Here is a 23,950-nt window from a genome sequence, read left to right as displayed (position 1 = left end):
ACAAAACCTGGAGGTTCTCCCTGGGGAGGCAAAGGGTTCAAATGTTACATTAGGCATCCCAAGTTTTAACATATACCTTTAGAGACAAGCCCTCAAAACATGTAACCCTGAAAACCAATGAGGCTTGCATCTCAAGACCCATAAGACCATAGAGATCCAAGAAATTGCTCTTAAAAGGCTCAGACATTTGGACTCACATACCTGGGGGCCCAGGTCAGAGGTAAGCTGATGGTGCCCAGACTTAAAGTGAAGGAGGCTCACCTGCTTATATTAAAACACTAGCTTGAAGGGCAGGCGCCTAACACATTTATCTAGGAGGCTGTTGGAATTCTCTCCAGGGAAAAGATTAGTGAGCACCATATCACACATTCCCTTTGCTGTGCTCCAGAGCACTAGTATCTCCCAGTAGGGAGCTTTTACATGTATCTAACTGGTGCCTTGATTTTTTTGTAGCTGTCAACTGGGAAGCACCTCTTGATTGCCTGGCTCTGGAGGCCAGGGAGCTTGTGTTCTTCGTCCCATGGGACTGTAATAATTGGTGTCATTCAGAAAGGAGCTCATACCTCTGCCTGGAGCCCTGATTTTTGTGATTGCTGCCAGGAGACATATCTACATCACATGGCTCTGGTAGTCAGTGGGATTTACACTTATGAGTCCTACAGGACTGTAACCAACAGAGAAAGAGTTCTTAAACAGCTATCATCCCCAGGGCACAAAAGGAACCCAACAGACCCAAAAGCTTAGTCTTTCCTGTGAAGAAGGACCATTAGGTAATCAACACAACTGTGGCCTGAGATGCAAGTTTCTAATTACACACACATCTAGGGTTGGGCTGTAATCCTTTCCAGAGACTTCAGAGGGTGGGTGCTATCTTTGTGCTCATGCTCTGCAGCACTCCAGAGCATCAGTGTCTCCTGGAGGAGCACTTTATGTGCCTCTGGTGCCTCTGGTGCCTCTGGTGCCTCTGGTACCCTGGCTTTTATGTCTGGAGTCCTAGTTTTTGCCCAGGGGACATCCCTTGATCATCCGGCTTTAGTGGCCAAAGGGGTTTACATTCTGGGTCCCATGACACTGTGGCAATGAGACAGATGGTTCTTAGCAAGCAACCACCCCTATGGAGCTGCACAGGCAGGTGACAGGCACCTCCTCCCCACCCCCAAATCTTTCTAAAAGAGGCCCCTCTGCTTGTGCTAGAGCAGGCTTCAGGTTTGGCATACACTTAGTGGTGTACAGACCCGTTCTCAAAGAAAGTGGGCTGTGGAGGTCATCTTGATGTTCTTCCTCTGCCTTTTACCAGCTTGATGGTATTACCCAGAAAAGAGCTTGTACACTTGTCTAGAGCACTGATTCTTGCAACTGCTACTCAGGGTACACCTCCAGCTCTCTGGCTCTTGTGGCCAGTAGGGCTTCCACTTGGGGTCCCACAAAACTGTATATATTTGCATACCTTAAAAAGTTGAGGCCTGAGAGTTTGGCTTCCAGTCAGCTGGAACCTAGGTGCCAAGACACTCCCCTCTGGAACACTGACAGGCCTGGCACACGCTAAACTATTGAGAGCTCTTAAAAATATTAACAGGCTGACTGACAAGCAGGATGGTTCAAGAGATAACAAAGAGCTGGGGTAGAGCTGGATGATAAGGTTCATCTCCTATACAAGGCCCTTCCTTCAAGACTGAGAGGTAACTGTTCCATTTACTGTATAGAAATCAACACAGAGAGTCAAGCAAAGTGAAGAAACAGAGGAATATGTTTCAAATGAAAGAACAAAATAAAACCTCAGACAAAAAACATAAACAGAGATAAGCAATTTATCAGATAAAGAGTTCGAACTAATGGTTATAAAGTTGCTCACTGAAAATGAAAACACTGACTCAAAGAGATAATGTACCCCTATATTTATTGCAGCATTATTTACAATAGTCAAGACACTTAAGCAACATAAGTGTCCATCAACAGACAAACGAATAAGGTAAATGTGGTATATGTATACACAACGGAATATCACACAGCCATATAAAGGATGAGATCATACCACCTAAGACAACATGGATGGACCTAAAGGCTATTACAGTAACTAAAATAAGTCAGGCTGAGAAAGACAAATACCATATGATTCCACTCATAAGTGTAATCTAAAATAATAAATAAACAAAAAGTAAAATCAGAACTATAAATACAGAGAGCAAACTGATGATTGCCAGAGGGGAGGAGAGTGTGTGGCTGGGCAAAGGAACAGGAGATACTGATCTCCATTTATGGAATGAGTAACTTACAGGAATAAAAAGCAGAGCATAAGGAATGTAGTTGCTGATATTGGAAAAGCAGTGTAAAAGGTCAGATGGTTGCTACACTCGTGGTGAGCAGAGTATACTGTGTAAAGCTGTCAAATGACTAGGTTGTATACCTGAAACTAATGTAACATTATGTGTCAACTGTATTCAGATTTTAAAAACTGCATTTAAATTGAAAACAAAAAAGGATGCTCACTGAATTAGGGAGAAAAATTCATAAACACCATGAGAATTGCAACAAAAAGATGAAGACCTAAGAAGATACTGAACAGAAATTACAGAGCTGTTGAACACAATAACTGAACCAAAACACCCCAGAGGGGGTTCAACAATAGACTAGATGAAAAAGAAGAAAGAATCAGTCAATTTCAAGACAGGGGAATAAAACCACCCAAATCAAAATAGCAAAAAGACAAAGGATGAAAAAATGTGAGGGCAGCTTAAAGGACTTACTGGATAACATCAAATGGACTGTTTGCAACATAGGGCCCCCAGGAGAAAAGAAAGGGGGAGAAATCTTATTAGAAGAAATAATATCTGAAAACTTCCCTAACCTGTGGAAGGAAACAGGACATCCAGATCCAGGAAGCTCAGAATTCCCAACAAGGGGAACCCAAAGAAACCCACACCAAGACACATTATAATTAAAAATGTCAAAAGTTAAAGACAAAGAGAAAATATTAAAAGTGGCAAAAGAAAAACAACTTACTACAGACAAGGAAGCCCCATAAGGCTATCAGCAGACCTTTCAGCAGAAACTGTACAGGCCAGGAGAGAGTGACACTATATATTCAAAGTGCTGAAAGAAAAAAAAAACCTTTCAATCAAGAATACTGTACACTGTAAAGTTATCATTCAGAAGTAGAGAAGAAATAAAAAATTTCCCAGGCAATCAAAAGCTAAAGAAGTTTATCACCACTAAATTAGCTTTAGAAGAAATGTTAAAGGGACTTTTTTAAGCTGAAAAGAAAGGGCACTAATTAATAACAAGAACACATATGAAAGAATACATCTCACTGGAAAGATAAACATAGAGTAAAGGTAGTGCATTAATCACTTCTAAAGATTTTAAGTTTAAAAGACAAAAGTAATAAAATTAACTAAAACTACAATTGCTTACAGGATACAGAATATAAAAACATGTAAAATGTGACATCAAAAACATAAAAGCTGAGTGGGAAGAGTAATAACCTTGAGCTTTACAATGGAATAAAATGTTATCAACTTAAAATAGACTGTAACAGAAATAAATTGCTATATGCAAGCTTCATGTTGCAAAACAAAGCAAAAACCTATAGTAAATACAATAAAGATCAAGAGGAAGGAATATAAGCATACCACTAAAGAAAGCCACAAAATACAAAGGAAGAGAACAACAGAAGGAAAAGAGAGGGACTACAAAAAACAATATAAAATGGCAGTAAACACATACCTTTCAATAATTAGTTTAAATGTAAATGGACTAAATGCTCCAATCAAAATATATAGAGTGAGTGAATGGATTAAAAAAAACAAGACCTATCTATATGCTGCCTATAAGAGACTCACTTTAGATGCATGGACACACAGACTGAAAAAGAAGAATAGTACAAGAGATTTTTCATTGCAAATGGAAACCAAAGCTAGAGTAGCTATACTTAGATCAAACAAAAGAGGCTTTAGAACAAAGACTGTGATAACAAAGAAGTTTGTTACATGATGATAAAAGGGTCAATCCAACAAGAAAATAAAACATTTGTAAACACGCACCCAACACAGGAACATAAAGATACATAAAAGATAATTATTAACAGACCTAAAGGGAGAAATAAGACAGCAATATATTAATAGTTGAGGACTCTATTAATGTCAATAGTTTGAATCAATTACCAACACAAGAAAATTACAGGCCAATTTCCCTAATGAACACAGATGCAAAAATCCTTGATAAAATGCTTGCAAACTAAAATATTCAATAATATGTTAAAACCATTATACACCATAATCAAGTGAGATTTATTCCAGGGATGCAAAGATGGTTTAACATCTATAAATCAGCCAATGTGATACACCGCATTAACAAACTGAAGGATAAAAATCCTATTATCACCTCAATAGATGCAGAAAAGGCATCTGACCAAATTTAACATCCATTTATGATAAAAACTCGACGAAACCAGGCTAGAAGGAAACATACCTCAACATCATAAAGGCCATATATGACAAGCCCACAGCTAAAAACAAACTTAAAAAACAGAAGTTTTTCCCTCTAAAATCAAGAACAAGACGGGATGCATGCTCTTGCCACTTTTTTTTTTTTTTTTAAAGATTTTACTTGTTCATGAGAGACATAGAGAGAGAGGCAAAGACAAAGAGAGAGAAGTAGGCTCCACGCAAGGAGATGGATGCGGGACTCAATTCCGGGACTTGAGGATCATGCCCTGAGCCAAAGGCAGACACTCAACCACTGAGCTACCCAGGTGTCCCTCTTGCCACTTTTATTCAATACAGTACTGGAACTCTGAGCCACCGCAATTAGGTAAGAAAAAAATAAAAGTCATCCAAATTGAAAATGAAGAAGTAAAATAGTTACTATTTGCAAATGATATGATATATATATAGATATATAGATATCTACAACACCTTAAAGGCTTCATGAGAAAACTGCTAAAAGTAATAAATCCAATAAAGATGTGTGATACAAAATCAATACACTAAAAATCAGTTACATTTCTATATACTAATAATGAACTATCAGAAAGAGAAATTAAGAAAACCCACTTACAACTGCATCAGAAAGTATAAAATACCTAGAAATAATTTAACCAAGGTAGTGAAAAACCTGTATACTGAAGACTACAAGATAATAATGAAAAAAACTGAAGATGACACAAATAAATGGATAGATATCCCAATGCCCATGACCGGAAGAATATTGTTAAAGTGTCCATTCTACCAAAGCAATATATAAATTCGATGCAATCGCTATTGAAAATTCCAGTGGCATTTATCACAGAAATAGAACACACAATCTTCAAATCTGTATGGAACCATAAAAGTAATCTTAAAAGAGAACAATGCTGAAGGCACCATGCTCCCTGATTTCAAACTGTATTATAAAGTTATGGTAATTAAAATAATATGGCATTGGTAAACAGGCACATAGATCAATGGAACAGAACAGACAGCCTAAAAATAAACCCACCCACACATAGTCAACTAATCTATAACAAAAGAGCCAATGGTATACAATGGGGAAAGGACAGTCTCTTTAATAAATGGTATTTAGAAAATTAGGTAGCCATGTGCAAAAGAAACTGGACCACTATTTTATATCATACACAAAAATTAATTTAAAATAGATTAGAGTCTTGAATGGAAAACCATAAAACTCCTAGAAGAAAACATAGGTTTTGGTGATAATCTTTTGAATCGGACACTAAAAGCAAAAGCAACAAAAGCAGAACAAACACATGGGATCACATCAAAGGAAAAAGCTCCTGCACAGAAGAAACTATCAAAAGAATGAAAAGGCAACGTAGTGAATGAAAGAAAATACTTTGAAGTTATACATATAAAAGGCTAACATCCAAAATACATAAAAAACTCATACAACTCAACAGCAAAAACAAAACAAAACCTGATTTTAAAAATGGGTTGAAGATCTAAATAAATATTACTCCAAAGAAGACATAGAGATGGCCAGTGGGTACATGAAAAGATGCTCTATATTGTTAATCGTCAGGGAAATGAAAATCAAAAAGTACAATGAAACATCACCTCACACCTGTTGCAATGGCTATTATCAAAAAGATTAGAAATAACAACTGTTGGCCAGGATATGGAGAAAAGGCAATCCTCACACTGTTGGTGGGAATGTAAATTGGTACAGACACTGGAAAACGGTATAAAGTTCCTCAAAATTAAAAACATAACTACAATATGATCCAACAATTCCACTTCTGGGTATTTATCCAAAGAAAATTAAAACAACACGAAAAAAATATATGCACCCATATTGTCACTGCAGAATTATTTACAATAGTCAAAATATGGAAACAACATAAGTGTCCACCAATGGATAAATGGATAGAGACAACATGGCAGGTACACACACACACTCACACACACACATGGAATATTATTCAGTCATAAAAGAAAATGAAATCTTGCCATTTGCAACAACATGGATGCACCTTGGGAGCATTAAATGCTAACTGAAATCAGTCAGACAAATACCGTATAATCTCTCTTATATGTGGAATCTAAAAAACAAACAAAAAAAAACAAACAAAAACAACCCAAGGTCTTAGACACAGAAAACTACTTAGTGTTTGCCAGGTGGAGGATGGGAGGAATGGGTAGTTTGGGTTTTTGTTTTTTAATTTAAATAAATTGAATTTAGAAAAAAATCTTAAAATAGGGTATATTCCATAAAGCCAAAGTGAGTTTCTCTCTGTACCCAAATTATAACTTACTTGGCAACAAAACTTTAAAATATAGTTTTAGAGTTAAAAGGGCAGATTAAAAAAAGTGAGAGGTCAAAACAAAATTTATAATGTGCCTTGAGAAAAGGAGAAAAAATGAGTGGGAAATATCAGAAAGGAAGACAGAACATGAGAGACTCCTACTCTGGGAAACGAACCAAGGGGTGGTAGAACCCTAGGGAGGTGGGCGGGGGGTGGGGGTGACTGGGTGACGGGCACTGAGGGGGGCACTTGATGGGATGAGCACTGGGTGTTATGCTATATGTTGGCAAATTGAACTCCAATAAAAAATACGTAAATAATAATAATAAAAATATAATGTGCCTTGAAAGGAATAATTTATTTAAAGTGTGGTCTTCATTAAAATAAACCTTAATTTCAAGATCTAAAACTCAATTAGACCCATGGACATTTTTAAGCAATCTGTCCTTCAGGGTCAATGGTAGAAAAGTGAGGGTACTTCATCTACTTCATCTACTTCATCTATATTTATCAAAAAAAACCTTAACAGTGGTGGATAGGACCTGTTTGCTGATAAGCCCCAGATACCTACCAATTCAAGAAAGCAACTACAGTCTCAAAATGATCCTTTCTCTCAATAAAACTGTTATAATAAATTTGAGTTGCAATAACAACTTTTATTCAAAGTTCTTTTTTTTTTTTTTTAAGATTTTATTTATTCATTCATGAGAGACAGAGAGAGAGAGAGGCAGAGACACAGGCAGAGGGAGAAACAGGCTCCATGCAAGGAGCCTGACGCCAGACTGGATGCCGGGAATCCAGGATCACACCCTGAGGCAAAAGCAGGCGTTCAACCACTGAGCCACTCAGGCATCCCTCATTCAAAGTTCTTAAAAATACAGAAAATTATTTTAAGAACAGCAACCTACCATTTACTTGATGATTCAATTCAAATTAACTCATGTCAAATTCTCAGCTTAAATCATTTGAGTAATTTTCCATACTGAAGACAAGCCTGCTTCACATGACCTGTGACCTTGCTCTTTGCTACTATCTTCCTCACCCTCACATCACAGTGCCCTGATAATGCCTAAGGCTCATATTGCTTTCACTGGATGGGGTCTTTGCACATTTTGTTCCCATTTCCCAGAATATTTTCCCTTAGCCTAATCACTTTTTCAGAAATTCCTTTTCTTTTTTTTAAATCTCCATGCCTGGATTAAATTCCTCAATCCTAGCATCATATACTTGTAATTTCTAGCATTTATACAGCTACAGTTTTATATATATATTTAAATCACTACCTGTCCCACCATCGTGATCATATGCTTCATGAGGGTAGAAGGTGGACTGATTTTTCCTAAATGCTGAAATTTCAGTTCCTAGACAAATGTCTAGCACAAGGTAGACCTAGCAAGGTTGAATTGCTTCAAATGAGTGTTGAAGATGTGAACAAATTAAATCACTTCTCTGTTCCCTAGTTCACCAGGAAATACCATCAATAGAAGAGAAGGTGCTCTAGACAGAATAGAAATCACAAATTTAATATGACCAAGCAGGTCATATTACGCTTACACCTTTCCAAGAGGGTAAGGAGATAGGCTAATGGGTACACTCACATGAAGTCAGAAAAAAGGCATAGAATTGTTACGCTTCCCTATACACACATACGGAGTTGTAAAATATACCAATCAGAGTTTCTCAACATTTTTCCTATTTGATTTTTACAACAATCCATAAGGTGTGAGAAATAAGAGACTTGGACCCAAAGAAGTTATATCACTTTCCTGAGATTTAAAAAATAGTAAGAAGTAAATTTTCAACTTATAACCAGGTGTTCTGATCTCAAATCCAGTATTTGTTTCTCTATGCTTACATAAAATTAAATATACTGTATCTAGAAATAGTAAGCACCAAAACCGAATTAAAGATTCAAAGTACTAGTCTTAACTGGATTCTGATGAGAAAAAAATTTTAAATGACAAAAATATATATTCATCAAATGAATTATTCATCAAATAATTTATTTTTTTCATCAAATAATTTAAATACATAAAATTTAAATCTTCCATATAGCTCTTTGAACCCAATGCTTCCCAATTATCAGAATGTGGGCTAGTGAATACTCAACTCTTCTTCCCACCAAGAAACCTTAGCTTAACTTGAAAGAAAAAAAATACCATCTAAATTATTATTCACATTCACAGTTAGATGTCATACTCCTGTAACACTGACTTCATACTACAACTACTGATTCACCAAGTATAACCTATATCATTTCAGGCTGTGCCACTTAACTAGCAAACTCATCAACCCAAGGACTCTCAAAACAATGCTACAAAAATTCATTCAGTTGTAACTTTAAAGATTCATATATATATTTCTTATGTATGTTATACTCAAAAGTTTACTCAAAAAAAAAAAAAAGCCATACCACAGGCCTGTTTTAGATTCCTGAGAATTGGAGAAGACATGGTAATGAAAAGAGATGGAGGTCTTGTGAGACAGGGCATGGCGGCCTCATAGTACCATCAGCCAATTGTATTTATGATGCACACACTCAAGGACTTCCCTCCTTCTCTAACAATGTTCCCTCCTTCTCTAACAATGTGATCCTCTTACTAACGGCACAAATGTAAAATGTCAAGCCTATGAATGCAGTGAGAATGAGACAAAAAGGAGAATGCATTTAATGAGTCCAGGGGTTGGCTGAACACAGCCAATGGACCAAGTCTAGCCCTGGTTTAATGTAAAAAACTTACTAAAACATATCCATACTTATTTGTGTATTGTCTATGACTGCTTTCAGGGGACAAAGGCAGAGCTGAGTACTTGCAACAGAGACTTTATCGCCTTCAAAGTTCAAAACATTTACTGCCTGATACTTTACAGAGAAACAGCTTGACATGGTTTCTTAAGAACTTTTTTTTTTTAAAGATTTTTTTTTTAATTTTTATTTATTTATGATAGTCACACAGAGAGAGAGAGAGGCAGAGACACAGGCAGAGGGAGAAGCAGGCTCCATGCACCAGGAGCCCGACGTGGGATTCGATCCCGGGTCTCCAGGATTGCGCCCTGGGCCAAAGGCAGGCGCCAAACCACTGCGCCCCCCAGGGATCCCCTCTTAAGAACTTTGATATAAATTCAGATGGATACAGAAACATAAAGAGATGTGTATATATGTGAGTTAGTAATACAGGTACATATCTTCTACTCTGGCCCCTACAGGCCTAAAAGCAGTGACACCCCAGCCACAAAGCACATTCAGCACACAGATCTTGGTGTGTCGTTCTCCAATGACAGAAACCTGGGATCCTTGTGGAAACAGCTATTTCCAGGGCCGCAGCAGAGACAACTCAACATGAATAGGGAGTCTCTGGTAGTTCCAGAATGCCAGAAAGTAAGGAAGGAGATAGTGGAGGGAGGACATTTCAAAAGGATGCAGGCACCAATATGCAAGAATTCATCAGTCCATCAGTAAAAATAGAGAAACTATCAGACTAAAGACGCTAAGAAGACATAATGACTAAATACACTATGGTACCCCTGATGGCATTTTGGAATAGCTAATGGACATTAGTGGAAAAACTAGGAAAATGTGAATAAAAGTTGAAGTTTAGTTAATAGCATAGCTAATTTCTTAATTTAGCTAAATTTAACAATGTCAGGTAAGATATTTAACACGAGTTTATTTAACTGTTTTATGAATCCAAGTTTATTTAAAAATAAAACTGAGAAAAAACTGGACAAGAAATATAAAAGTAACGACAACAACAAAAGTTGAATAGGGACTCTGTGGGCTATGGTCTTTTAGGGCAACTGAAGCATCACACAATGCTGAGAGGGGAAAATGGGAATGAGCCCTTGGGAGAGGAAGAGAAGTCAGGTGGGATGGAGGGGAGGATGAAAAGGAGGGCACTTCTGGAGAGATGCTCTGTTTGGGTCTTATTATTAAGCATATAATTAAGTAAATGTCAAGTTAACCTGGCTTGAGGTTTACTTGATAACACTAAATTATGCTCACATGGAACCAGTCTTTAAAATATTTGGATCATGCAGCACGGCTATCAGATCTCATAATCATTTTCTGCTCATATTCCATAATAAAGCAGTAACACTGGGTAGGAGCTGTTGCAGCTACTGCAAGTACTGCAATTCTGTGAGCCAGAACACTAGCTTACAGACAGGAAGGGGAAAAAAAAAACAAAAAAACAAATGGCCTCTTCCTAGAGAGAATAGAAACATAAATAGAGGAGTACTGAGACGGTCCTTGCTGCATCTGAAATTAGAAAGCCCTAAGAAAGAAAACACCTAACAAAAGCTTCAAAACTCCAGAAGACCATGAAGTTTTCCCAGAGACTGTACTCCTGTGCTTGTCAGGTGGCAAAGCAGGGCTGTGTCAGCCTTGCACTGGCTCATGAGAACCTCCAGTTCCTCCTCCCCCGACACCCTCAAACCCCAGCTCTGTGCCCGCAAGTGGACAGCCTGCAATCAGCCCCGGTGGGAGGATTTTCACCACCAAGCACTTTCCAGCACAGCTCTGGAGGGAAGCCATAGGGAAGCCTCATGGAAGATAAAGTAGGAAATTTGTTTCACTGTAGGGTAAGCAAAAAGCACCACAGAAAAAGCTAGCTAAATCAGATGATGGGTCAGGAGTTTCTATTACAACCTGGGAAGGAATCAAGAAATCACCAAAATTTGTTTTCTTAAGACACTTCCACCCATAAAAATAAATAAGGATATATAATTAAAATTAATAAATCTCCAAAAATGGTATAGCTAAGATAGTTTTTAACTTCCAGAAAACCAAAAACTCCTGTTGTGTTACCTTTCGTAATGCCTTACACATTTACAAAGTCAATAAATAAGTGGTTGATGAATAAAAATACATTTCCCCATACATTTTAGGTTGGAAAACAGCTTCAGACAAAGCCTTACTGTATACAGTGGCTAACTAACCTATGAAATATGTTTAGGCCAAAAGCGTAATTCAATATACGGCTTTACATATGGTGACTGGACATCTAGAACTGAGCGGATTCTCGATATGCGAGACTTTTCAGCACTAATACCACGACACTCACAGGCAAAGTGGGACCAGGTGTCACCCTAGTTGTAGATAAATTCAGGAATTAAAATGGCCTAAAAATTATTAAGGGAGGGTGAAACTGCATAGAAGACAAACACAAAATGTCTGAAGCCATCATGGGTACCAAGGGTCCAATTTTGCAGGTCACACGATACAAAAAAGCCTGTAATCAAGGAGCATGTCCAGTAAGTGCCACACACAATGCGGGCTGAAGGAGGGTTAGAAGTGCAGACCCTGCGAAGAAACTAGAAGGAAATCTTGAAGGCAGAAGGGGACTGACATAGGACATGTGATAACAACAGTGATAACGTCCTAAATAAGGAACCCGGCACCTGGGAGAGAGAAAGGAACCAGAGAGACTGAAGCAGGTATCAACACTGGAAAACAGGGCACAGGTAAGCAAGGTGGAGTGTTGGCAAACTGCAGAGGTTACAGAACTCGGATTTTTATCTTGGGTAAGCAGGATTTACACGTGTAAATTCATGGCAGAGATTCTGAGTAGGAGCTAAGGTGCAGAGAGACTGATGGTCAGAAATGAGGAAGCGAGCAACAAAATGCTGGCCCACGGAACAGCAGTGGTAGCCTAAGGACAGCCCTGAAGGCTCTCTAGGGGAGGGATAAACATGATGGTTACCTGCTTCACAGCTCCAAAATGGAGTTACACATCCTTCTGGGCTTTTAAAAGCAACATAGGTATGAATTAAAATACTACAAAAAAATCGGTCTATAGTCATCTCTAAAGTCGATCTACAAAAAGGTATTAAAAAACAACACAAAATGTTAAACACCCAAAAGAGAACATCTACCTGTAAGGGATTTACCATGCCAGTGAGGAAATACGAATTAGTGAGGCAGAAAACAAGAACGGTACATAAATGATCTAAACAGTGAATATGTAAAAAATAAACAGGACATCTACTCAACAATAGCTATTTTCATTTTCCAGATGGCTCGGGTCGTATGCTTTTCTGATCCAATTACAAAAGACTCTGACAATGAGTGCATTCATTATCGACCTAACAGTTAATCTCAATGCTGAAAGTGCTGCTGGCATTACAGATGGCAAGGGGGAAAGAGCTGAGCCAACACACAGCCTTAGCACAGTAGCTGAGGCTCAGGAGGCACTCGAGATGCCCAGCAGAAGTCATTTCCTGACAACTCCCTCAACCCCAAATTTCACTTTGATGACCTTCCTCTGAGCCCTCACAACCTCTGCTCTTCTGAAGCATTTCCCCCAATGAACTAAAACTCTCTGAGGGCCGGACACCAACTTTTCTTTTAGCTTTCTACTCCTCCACCAGACAGTGTGGACCATGCATTCAATACCTATGGAACAATCAACTCATTACTGTTAGCCACAGTGTTTCAAGCCATTCTCCCTTCTACCTGGCAGATCCTTAACAAGATCCCATCCAAGAGTTAGAAGAGAGAAAAGGCCAACAACCCCACTTACTGCAAATCTCCCAACCTCACCACAAGGCCGCTGGCATTTCACCAGCCTCCGCTTCGGCACAGCCAGCAACAGGAAGTCCACTGCCTCCCAGGGCAGTCCGTTTTCTGGCAGCTAAAATTAAAAGTTGCTCCTCAAGTTGGGTCAAAATCTGTCACTGCTGTGGAAAGGGTACAGCCAAGGACAGAACTCTTTTTACCTCACTAAAGAACTTCTAGGCAGATATCCAATCCACCCTCTCTCCAGTTCCAAAGCATAAATCTGTACCCTAATGTCACCAGTGTGGTCAGGTAGGCCCTGCTGCTTACTGGTTAAAGGCATAGCTTGGGAGTCAGGCTCAGAATTCTGGCCTGCCCTTGCTAGCTGTGCAATACTGTGCAAGTTATTTCACATGTGCCAACTATAGTTTTCTCACCCGGCACAAGAAGAAATGAAGAGTAACCTGAAAGCTATGTATTAAATAAGGATTTTAATTGAAAGTATCAAAAGTGTGCCTACAGCTTACAAAAAGAATTCTGTGGCTTTTCTGTTAGCTAGATTTCAAGGAAATAGAGCCCAGGAGCTTGAACCTTTAGAAGTACCCCCTCAGTATTGTGCCTCTGCCTCTAAAACACGTGACTTTATTCTCTGGGGCAGGTTTTCTGGAGCTATGGCCACCGGCATAATTACCAAAAAGCGATCTCTTCCCTTGGTACCGATCTGAAAATATCAGGAGTCAGAACTGTGCTCATTTCTGCAGTCTGGGGGTGGGTTATTATCCTTGCTGGCCACACTAGAATCCAAGGTGGTGTGGGGATGGGGAAGATCAATGCATCAAAAGATAGAGGGTACAGTTTTTCAGAAAAAGTGAAAAGACGCTTAGGCAGACAAAATTCCTAATGTTTTCTGTGTAAATGCTCAATAAATTGTACCTATAAGGAGCATCTGGGTGGTACAGTCCGTTAAGCATCTAATCTAACTCTTGGTTTTGACTCAAGTTATGATCTCAGAGCCCTGTGATCTAGCCCCACAATGGGCTCTGTGCTCAGCGTGGAGTCGGCCTGGGATTCTCTCTCCTCTCTCTGCCCCTCCCACCTGTGCACAAGCACTCTCTCTCTCTCTCTCTCTAAAATAAATAAGTAAATCTAAAAAAAAATTCTATGATATTATAAAAACCTCATCAATAGTTTCTAGTTCAGATTCCACAAATGAGGTATACTACCTGATTCAGGCAACCAACACAGAGTTCTTAACCTTTTATTTTGCTAACTTAAAACCTTCTTTAAAGCCATAGCTACTATCACCATCATTTAACAGAGAACATATCTACACCAGGAAAGTGGGAAGGAGAAAATCTCAGAATACAGGATAATCCTTTAAGTCAACTCAGCCCTGTGGGAGAAAAGCTGCATTTTTCTTGATTTTCTCAGTTTGACCAAGGGCTGGTAAAAACTCCATCTGGGTCTGATGCCAACCAGACTTGGGAAACAGTGATACAGATCACTATCTTCTACCTGTCCACAGGCTTTGCTGTGATTCAGGTACACTACTCCTCTAGCACTTTCTCCATCTAGCACAGAGCCAGGCACCCAGCCCAATCCTCAGTAAACTGCTTCACCAGTCCAGCAGCTATCTGAAAAAAGATACGAGCATGGTCTGGGGCGCCTGGGTGGCTCAGTCATTTAAACGTCCAATTCTTGATTTCAGCTCAGGTCATGATCTCAGGGTTCTAAGACCGAGTCCCACATTAGGCTTCATGCCCAGATTCTCTTTCCCTCTCCTTCTGCCTCACCTCCCCAAAACCTATATGAAGATAGTCTGGTAGTACTTGCCCTAACAAATATATGTTGGAACATATATGAACACACATGCATTTAAAAATTCAAACTCTCCCTATTTTCAAAAGGATTTGATTTTACACATATACAATATAATCATTAAAACAGTAAGATTTCTGTAATGATGGGAAAACGGAGAGAAAGCCCAGGCAAAGCTAGCTGCTTTGACAGGGTATTATATCTCAATTCTAGGCTTAGATAATAATTCTCTTAAGAAGTGTGGCTCTGGGAGACAGCAGAGACACAAGGCATAAAATAGTACAGTCTTCTACTACTGAATCAGAGAGCCGGTCTGTCTGCGTGTGCACATGGCTATGGTTAACAATTCAAGCTGGTGTTCTGAGGAGTTCTTTCAGTCATTCACGCTATCAGCATCTCAATGCACTATGCTAGACATCAAGGCCACAAGGCTGAATTAGGTACAACCTCCATCTCAAGGAGGTTCATGAACCAGGCTAACTGAAAATTACTAACATAAAGCACAGTCTAAATTAAATGACCAGTTTCTTCTATTTTCTTCACTTAATAAGAAACAAAGATCATTTTAAATTTACCCTTTTTAAGTTCCAAAGGAACACACAGTAACTATACACAAACAATTCATTTCATGTCTAATTTTCATCTGCTTGTAAAAACTCAAACTTTGGGCAACTAAAGTAGGATATGCTTGAACCCTTGAATGCCAAAGCATAACATCAATACTAGATCTCTGAACAATTACTTCTTGTTCATGTGCCTGTGTAAAGCCACAGATGACCTGGCCAAGTTTCCTCTTGATTTCTGATATAACTATGGCAAGAACTCTATTAGTAAGCCCTCTTAGTAAAAACCAGTCACCTAGCCCAGGTCCTTAGGTCACCAATGCCTCAGTCACTTTCCACCTGTCTTCCAGATTTCACCAGCAGAGCAGTAGGATGCAGGCCAAAGGAGGAGCAACAGAGGTTGCTAGTCAGACACACGACTCAAGAGGGAAAGCAGGAAACAGACCAAAATGGGGTGCCTGATAGGCGGAAACTGGGGAGTGTGTGGGAAGGCCAAGAAGAACAGAAGGGATGAGGAAGGAAGGCAAAAGACACATTCATTGAGGATTGGCTAAATGTTTTTTTAAGAAACAGGTTAGCTGCAAACAAAATCCAGGGTACCAGAGCCATCATGTTTGCATACCCAGAGCCAGTGCAAGAAAAAGTAACATGAACCACAATATCTAGATTTAGCTGCCCTTTCTAGGACACATAAACCACTTCCAGTCAGTAAATAAGTTCTTATCTTCCCCCAGAAAACTTTGACTTTTTAGTAGAAAGGTCAGTTTTTAGTGAATTCTACAGAAAGGATACTCCTCCATCAGTGTGAAGTTCTACAAACCCACTGATATTTAGTTGCACTTTCGTAAGCATATCTTAAATATAAAAGTCAATCCTAAAGAAATCAAGCACTATCATTTGTCCCTAAGACCTGTTGTTTATTAATGTTAAATCATAACATCAGAAGAGGGCCTTATTCAGACAAAGTAAAGGAAGTCAAAGTTCAATAGCTCCCAGGCACTCAAGATGAGTACTTTTTCCCACAGCTGACTCTTAAATGCCTGGAGTGACTAAGGCTCAAACAAGTAGGCACAGGGAGTAAAGGTTACATACTAATTCTATTGTTCAAAGTACAAAGGATTATTTAGTACACACTGGTCTGATGAAAAGCATTAACAAAATAAAGCCAAAATATTTATAATGACTCTCATAATAAAGTCTAAAAACAATTTTTAAGAGTTAGCATCCATAATATTGAACCACAGATTGACTGTAATATTTGTTCCCGCTTAACATTTAAAATTTTATTTTTAAAGATTTTGTTTATTTATTTATGAGAGACACAGAGAGAGAGGCAGAGACACAGGCAGAGGGAGAAGCAGGCTCCATGCAGGGAGCCTGAGGTGGGACTCGATCCCACGTCTCCAGGATCACACCCCCGGCTGAAGGCGGCACTAAACCGCTGAGCCACCCAGGGCTGCCCAACATTTAAAATTTTAAAGCACAAAATTTAAAGTTTCCATATTTGTTCAATTACTACCTATAAAGTTCTAATCATTTTACTAGACTTAGCATTAAGTAATGACTAAGATTTTTAAATGCTGAGGGTAGCCACACAAATTGATATTTGATTAGATTCCAGGTTTAAAACAGGCTTTCCTAAGTATCTGGCTACTCCCCCCAATAATCATAGTATTGTTATACAATTCAAAATATCAATTAAGGGACGCAAGGGTGGCTCAGCAGCTGAGCGTCTTCCTTCGGCTCAGGGCGTAATCCTGGAGTCCCGGAATCCAGTCCCAGATCCGGCTCCCTGCATGGAGCCTGCCTCTCTCTCTCTCTGTGTCTCTCATGAATAAATAAATAAAATCTTTAAAAAATATATATCAAATAATATTTTAGGGATCCCTGGGTGGCGCAGCGGTTTGGCGCCTGCCTTTGGCCCAGGGCGCGATCCTGGAGACCCGGGATCGAATCCCACGTCGGGCTCCCGGTGCATGGAGCCTGCTTATCCCTCTGCCTGTGTCTCTGCCTCTCTCTCTCTCTCTGTGACTATCATAAATAAATAAAACTAAAATAATAATAATAATAATAATATTTTAGATGCTTTAAAACTAAACAACTATCTATCACCAATTCCTACCTCTACCTCTTAAGGTATTCTCAAGTAAATTTTGTTCTAAACCAGTGCTTCTCCACTGGGAGAAGATTTTGCTCCTAGAGGCAAAAAATTAAAAATAAGTTTTGGCAACATCTGGAGACATTATGGTGGTCACAACTAGGAGGTGGAGAAGGGAGTTACTGGTGTCTGGTGGGTAGAGGCCAGGGATACTACTTAATATCCTACAATGCATGGGACAGTCCCTGTAACAAAAAACTATCAGGCCCAAAACATTAACAGAAGCTCTGATGGGAAACCCTATTCTAAACAGAAACAAGTAAATTTGCAAACACAGCTGACACCTTCCAAAAAACGATTGCCAAGTAAGTAATTCAAAGTTCACTATGCTTTGTTATTGGTATAGAGACCCAAACATAATAAAAATTGCTTTTCATACTATTAAAATGATGATCTATTAATCATTAACGCATGAAGTTGCAGACATGAAGGGCAAAGAGTACTCTCACTACCTAACCAAATAATGATTGCTTCAAAAATGAACATTTCGGGAGACAAAAAAAGAAACGAGGTACTGATATTCTTGACAGCTTTCTAGGGTGCTTACATTTTCAAGGACAAACACCAATTAATCACTACTTTTTTGTTGCTGTTGTTTAGTTCTAACCAAGTTTTTCTGCCATCTCAGTGGTTAAATTTTTTTTTTAAGGTTTTATTTATTTATTCATGACAGACACACACACAGAGAGAGAGAGAGAGAGAGGCAGAGACAGGCAGAGGGAGAAGCAGGCTCTATTCAGGGAACCCGACATGGGACCCGATCCCGAGTCTCCAGGATCACACCCCAGGCTGAAGGCGGCGCTAAACCGCTGCGCCACCGGGGCTGCCCTGTAGTTAGGTTTTTAACCGGATAAAGTTTAAAATAAATACAAGGGGGAAGTTAACCTCATGGTACTAGTTGGTATAATGATCCTGAACCAGAACACACTGCTGAAGTATCGGTTGAAACTCTGATGTTTACCTGGCAAAAGGACTGGCTCCAGTTTTTTAATCTTCGGTTCCGAATTAATCTTATCTTCAGTCTGAAATACATTAGCAAAGTAAATCAGGATCAAAACTTTTCCTCCCCCGTGAGACACTAAAGCAACTTTTGTTTTCTAAGTGATGACATACACAACAGACCCCTATTTCCCCCGCCCCCTTAAAATCCTTCACATGTTTTACTAGATCTTTTATTAAAGATCTGTTCATCATCGATTGGAAGTCTAACAAAAGCATGCAAACTGCCTGTGCCGCTCCCAGGTGTTCACATTCAGGACAGGTGACCTCCTGCACCGGATGCCCACGGGCGATACAATCCTGCTGGCGGCCACGGCGCGGACGACCGCCAGGCGCAGTACTACATAAATCCAACCCCAAACGCTCGCTCGCTCGCTCGCTCGCTCCCTTGAGTCTCAACGCACAAACTACGGAGCACAGGTCTGGGGCAGAGAATGGCTGCGGAGAAGTTATACAAGTTTCCACCGAGCCAGTGGGGGCTCCCGAGAAGGTGCGTTTCCCGCCGCTGGGGCTCCGGCAACCCCGCGGCTGGGGACCCGGGGACCCGGGGACCCGGGGAGCCTCCCCGGAAGCTCCGAGGAGAGGGTTGTTTACCTGCGGCGGCGGCAGGAGGTAGGACCTGAAGGTGGGTCTGGGAGGCTTGAGGGAGAACATGGTGTCGCCGCCTTTTCGCTCTGGCCGGGTCCCACCGCCCGCCAGCGGTAGCGCCTACGCCTCCCGACGCCCCGGGGTCGGAGCTCCCCGTGCGGCCGCCCAGGCCCCGTCTGCGGCCACCCCGGCCGGGCGGACTGACGGGCGGGGACACCGCGGAGCGCCCGCCCGAGCGGGGAGGAGCCGGGGCCAAGTCGGGTCGACTCCGGCGCCGGAGCCCATCCCCGGAAGGGGCCCGGCGCCCCGCCCCGAGAGACGGTGCGCGCGAGGCCGGCGGCCGGCCGCTCCCGGCCTCTAGGCCGCGCTGGTGCCGGGAGGCAAGGCTTGCGCTGTCCGCCTGCCGCCGGGACCTCAGCGAGGGCGCCGGGGGGAGCGGGGCTCGGCGGCCATCTTGGGAGCGCAGCCGGGGTACGGCGGTGCTACGGCGGCCCGCGGGGATCACGACGGGCCGCGGGGGCCTACGGCGGCCCGCGGGGGTCACGGCTGAGGCCGGAGGGGGCCGGCGACCTGGGCCCGGATCCCTGTCCTTCGCGGCTGCTCCGCGCTCTCTCTTTTCCTGGGACAGCTGCTTGCACTGCTACTCGTTCGTCACCCAGCTTGCGCAGTCACTGCGGGTTTTAAGTCGTCGGGAGGAGCCCGGGGGACTGGGGAAGGGGACCCTGGTGCCCTGGACTCAGTCACCTCGCGCACCCAGCGTGCGAGGGACCCACTGGGGGGAGACGACAGGCGCTGCCAGCAGTGACCAGGATCAAACGTCCTGTGCTCTCTGTACTCATGTGATAAAGCTCTCTTAAAAGTCCCACGAGCGGGGAAGATTTTCTTCCATCCTCCCGTCTGCTGTCTTTCCGCAAAGCTTTGAGGCCGGGATGTCCCACCAGCCAAGCGGACTGCTGATTTCCGTGGGATGCGCGGCCGCGAGACTATTGACAGATGACACTGGCGGGCCGGCCAGACTCCCCAACGTCGTTTATGGACTTCTACCCTCCTTGTTAAAATGTAGTGTGGGGGGAAGATGGGAAGCAAGTTACCTTCCTTTCTTTTCTTGCCCATCCTCTCGGGTACAGATACTAATGAGCAGAGAAGTGATCAGAAGCCCGGTGAGAGTGAGGGTCTAGCAGTGTGAGGACCTCACACTGTCAGTAGGCAGGCTATCGGCCAAATAATCTGCCCATTGATTGCAAGGAACAGATAGATGAATTTCAGCATATGGAGCACAGGGCATTTCTTAACTCTGAACTGGAGCAGTCTTTGGTGGAAGGAGGCTCGTGATGTATCATTTTGGTGAATCTATTAGTTGAGACTTAATTTTGCTTTGAAGAGTAAAACCCTAGTCTAGCATTTTATAACTAATGTCACAAGGAAGCTGTGATGTGGCCAAATGAATCACAATCATACTGACAGTGCTAATTGAAACATTAAAAAATGTTTAAGATTCGGAAGTTTGCTTTCTCTCTGAAAATAATTTATCCTGGGTTCAAAACCCTACTGATCTGTCTTGTTAATTTGTTTGGGTAACAGATGATTTCATTTGCTCAGGAACCAAAGTTGTACTTAAAGTGTTAAGTTCATTTGGTTATAGGTGTTAAAAACACTTGTGTACATACATTTAGAAATTTTTATGAATAGTCTGATTTTTCTGCCTGAACTGGATTTAAAAAAAAAAAAAATCCATGCAAAAAAGATCAGATTTGTGGTAACCAGAAGCAGGGGTAGGAGAGGGGGAATTAGAGGAAGGTGATCAAAAGATACAAACTTTTGGTTACAAGATACATAAATGTTAAGGATGTAATGTATAGCATGATATAATGTATAGTTAATACAGCTGTATGATATATATAGGAAGGCTGTTAAGAGAGTAAATCCTATGAGTTCTCATCACAAGAAAATTGCTTTCTTTGTTTCCTTTCTCTTTATTGTGTCTGTATAAGATGATGAATGCTCCCTCAACTTATTGTAGTAATCATTTCACAGTATATGTAAGTCAAGTCATTATGCATCTTAACTTACACAGAATATATATATATATATATATTATATATATATATATATATTATATATATATATATATCTTAAACTTATACAGTATATGTCAATTATGTCTCAACACTGGGGGAAAATGGATATTTTTTCCAAAAATACTCTTCAAGCAATATGTGGGCTTTCTCTATACTTGAGTGACTTTGTGATTTGGATTTTGTCATATTGATTTTCTTAGGATCTACAACTTTAATACGTGACCCTACAACTGAAAAGTAGAAAAACTTTGATTTCCAGATTTGTTATTAACCTAACACTAAATTTTATGACATTTTCAGATACCTAATTGTATTGACTTGGGCTGCCATAATAAAATATTACAGACTCTATGCTCAAACAACAGAAATTTCTTTCTCACAGTTCTAGAAGGTGGGAAGTCTAAGATCAAGGTACAGACAAGCTAGATTTCTTCTAAGAGCTCTTTGACTTGCTTGCCAATGTTGGCTGTGTTTTCATAGGCCCAAGGGTGGGAAAAGCAGAGAGAGAGTGGGAGAGAGACACAGCAAGCACATGTGCTCTGGTATCTCTTCTTTTAAGGGCACTGATCCCGTTGGATCCAGATCCCACCCTTAATGATCTCACTAAAAAGTACCTCCTAAAGGTCCTATCTCTGAATGTAGTCACATTGGGGGGACAGGGCTTCAACATATGAATTTTGGAAGGACACAGTGCAGTCCATAGCACTAGTCTTACAGCCTCTATTCAGCCCTGACCTCCCTGATACTTTGACTACTTCTTCTTTTGTCTCTAATGCCACTATTTTATTCTCCTATTTTTTTTTATTCTATTCTATTATTGGTTCTGTCATGATAGATATTGGTATTCCCTACAGAGCACTTCCTTTCCCCTATGAAAAGAAAAAAATGCTAACCTTTCTTGAATACCTGTTATATTCTAGGTATTTTATATATTCATTCAGTTATCAAATTTGTATCGAGTGCTACCTTTGTGCTAAAAAAAAATGTTCAGGTGGTCAAGAAGACAAAGTTCCTACTTATGGCATTATAGATAGAATGATACATAAAAAATGAATATATAACATGTCAGATCATAATAAGAGCCATGAAGAAAAATAAAACATGGAAAAAGGATGAGACTTCTATTTTGTGATGGGAGGTGAGGTGTGGTCATGGAAGGCCTTTCTGACAAAATGACGTTTGAGCAGAGACCAAAGAAGTGAGGGAGCAAGCCAGGAGGAAAACAGAAGGGAAAGCTTGGGGACAGAGGGCATAGCAGTGCAAATGCCCTGAGATGAGAGCCTGCCTGGTGTGTTTGAGGCCAATACAGCCTAATCCACTGGAAGAGGAAGTCAAAGAACAGGCCAGATCTCATAGGGCCTGAAAGTTGAGAAAAACTTTTGCAATATTTTGAGCTGAGAGTGATATAATCTGGCTGATATTTTTAAAACAATTGTTCCTACTGCTGTAGAGGTACAGCATGGTAGAAGCCAAGAGACTAATTGGGAGCTACTAGAATAGCCCAGATAAAAGAAAGTAATGGTGGAAGCAGTGGGAAAAGTAAAACATGGTTATATATACTGTCCACAAAACTATGCCATTGCCTGGGTATGTGGGCCTTTAGGATGACTATTAAGTAATTTAAAAAATCTATTTCTTGAGGGAGATTCTGGAAACATTGCAACAGCAACATTATTGTTTGCTCTCCACATAAAAACAGGCAAAGCAATTGTAAAGTAAAATCAAAACCCATAGATGACATCTACACCAAATCTAAGTGAAATGGTATCCCCATAATCTCCAGTACAGGCAAGTGAGAACATAGCAATAGCAGTCACAAGATCTTTATGGTATCAACTGAGGAAATCAGTGAGGCATCTAGAAAATTCCAGAGTAGCAGAAGGTATTCACTGGAAGGCCCAGCCAGTCAAGTTGAAAATAGCAGCTGAAATAGGAAGGGGTGTTTGTTATCTCCAAGATCATGGGAGTGCGAGGGGCTCATGGTAAGGTCTGAGGAGATTGGAGCAATATAACTGTAGGAACTCTTGAAACTCACTTAACCAGGGCTTCCTTAGGAAAGGGGCCAACACTGAGGACAGACTTCTGGGCATGGAAACAAAATTGAACCAGATAGAGACAAAGGAAAGAGAAGGTCCAGAAAAATAAATAAATAAATAAATAAATAAATAAATAAATAACCAGAAAGCCTCTAAAAGCAAGCTGACTTTTAACATGTTAATACTACACCATAAAACAAACAAACAAACCAACAAAACAAAACAGAAAAAGGCTCTTTGTGAAATTAGAAAAGCTGTCCTGAAAACTGCCTCCTTCAAAAAGTTCACGAAAACCCATTTCACATACACATAAGCAACAGGGAAGTATGGAAGTCAAATCCCATAGAAGATGACCATAGTCAGAAAGAGAATAAGAACAGAATAGCACTTCTAGGGACGCCTGGGTGGCTCAGCGGTTGAGCGTCTGCCTTCGGCTCAGGGAGTGATCCCGGAATCTGGGATCGAGTGCCCCATC

The 23,950-nt window shown here is 40.6% G+C and overlaps 1 protein-coding gene across 2 annotated transcripts in view; it reads right to left on the bottom strand.

Moving 5' to 3' along the window:
* Nucleotides 1-21,399, bottom strand: part of MTMR10 (myotubularin related protein 10) — a 56,030-nt gene extending 34,631 nt beyond the window's left edge. Inside the window, exons 1-3 of one of the 2 annotated variants that reach the window (XM_025986418.2) lie at nucleotides 19,368-21,399; nucleotides 18,736-18,796; nucleotides 3,001-3,090 (exon numbers count right to left, since the gene is read on the bottom strand). Coding sequence is in view for 1 of the 2 variants with exons in the window: in XM_025986417.2 (XP_025842202.2) it covers nucleotides 18,736-18,796; nucleotides 19,368-19,427 (121 nt within the window). In the remaining variant the exon portion in view is untranslated. The remainder of the gene's footprint in view (nucleotides 1-3,000; nucleotides 3,091-18,735; nucleotides 18,797-19,367) is intronic. The other variant, XM_025986417.2, reaches the window with a different exon arrangement.
* Between the last annotated feature and the right edge of the window lie 2,551 nt (nucleotides 21,400-23,950).

This window comes from Vulpes vulpes, chromosome 14 (assembly GCF_048418805.1).
Source record: "Vulpes vulpes isolate BD-2025 chromosome 14, VulVul3, whole genome shotgun sequence".
Taxonomy (NCBI): Eukaryota; Metazoa; Chordata; class Mammalia; order Carnivora; family Canidae; genus Vulpes; species Vulpes vulpes.
This window is presented reverse-complemented; position numbering and strand designations above follow the sequence as displayed.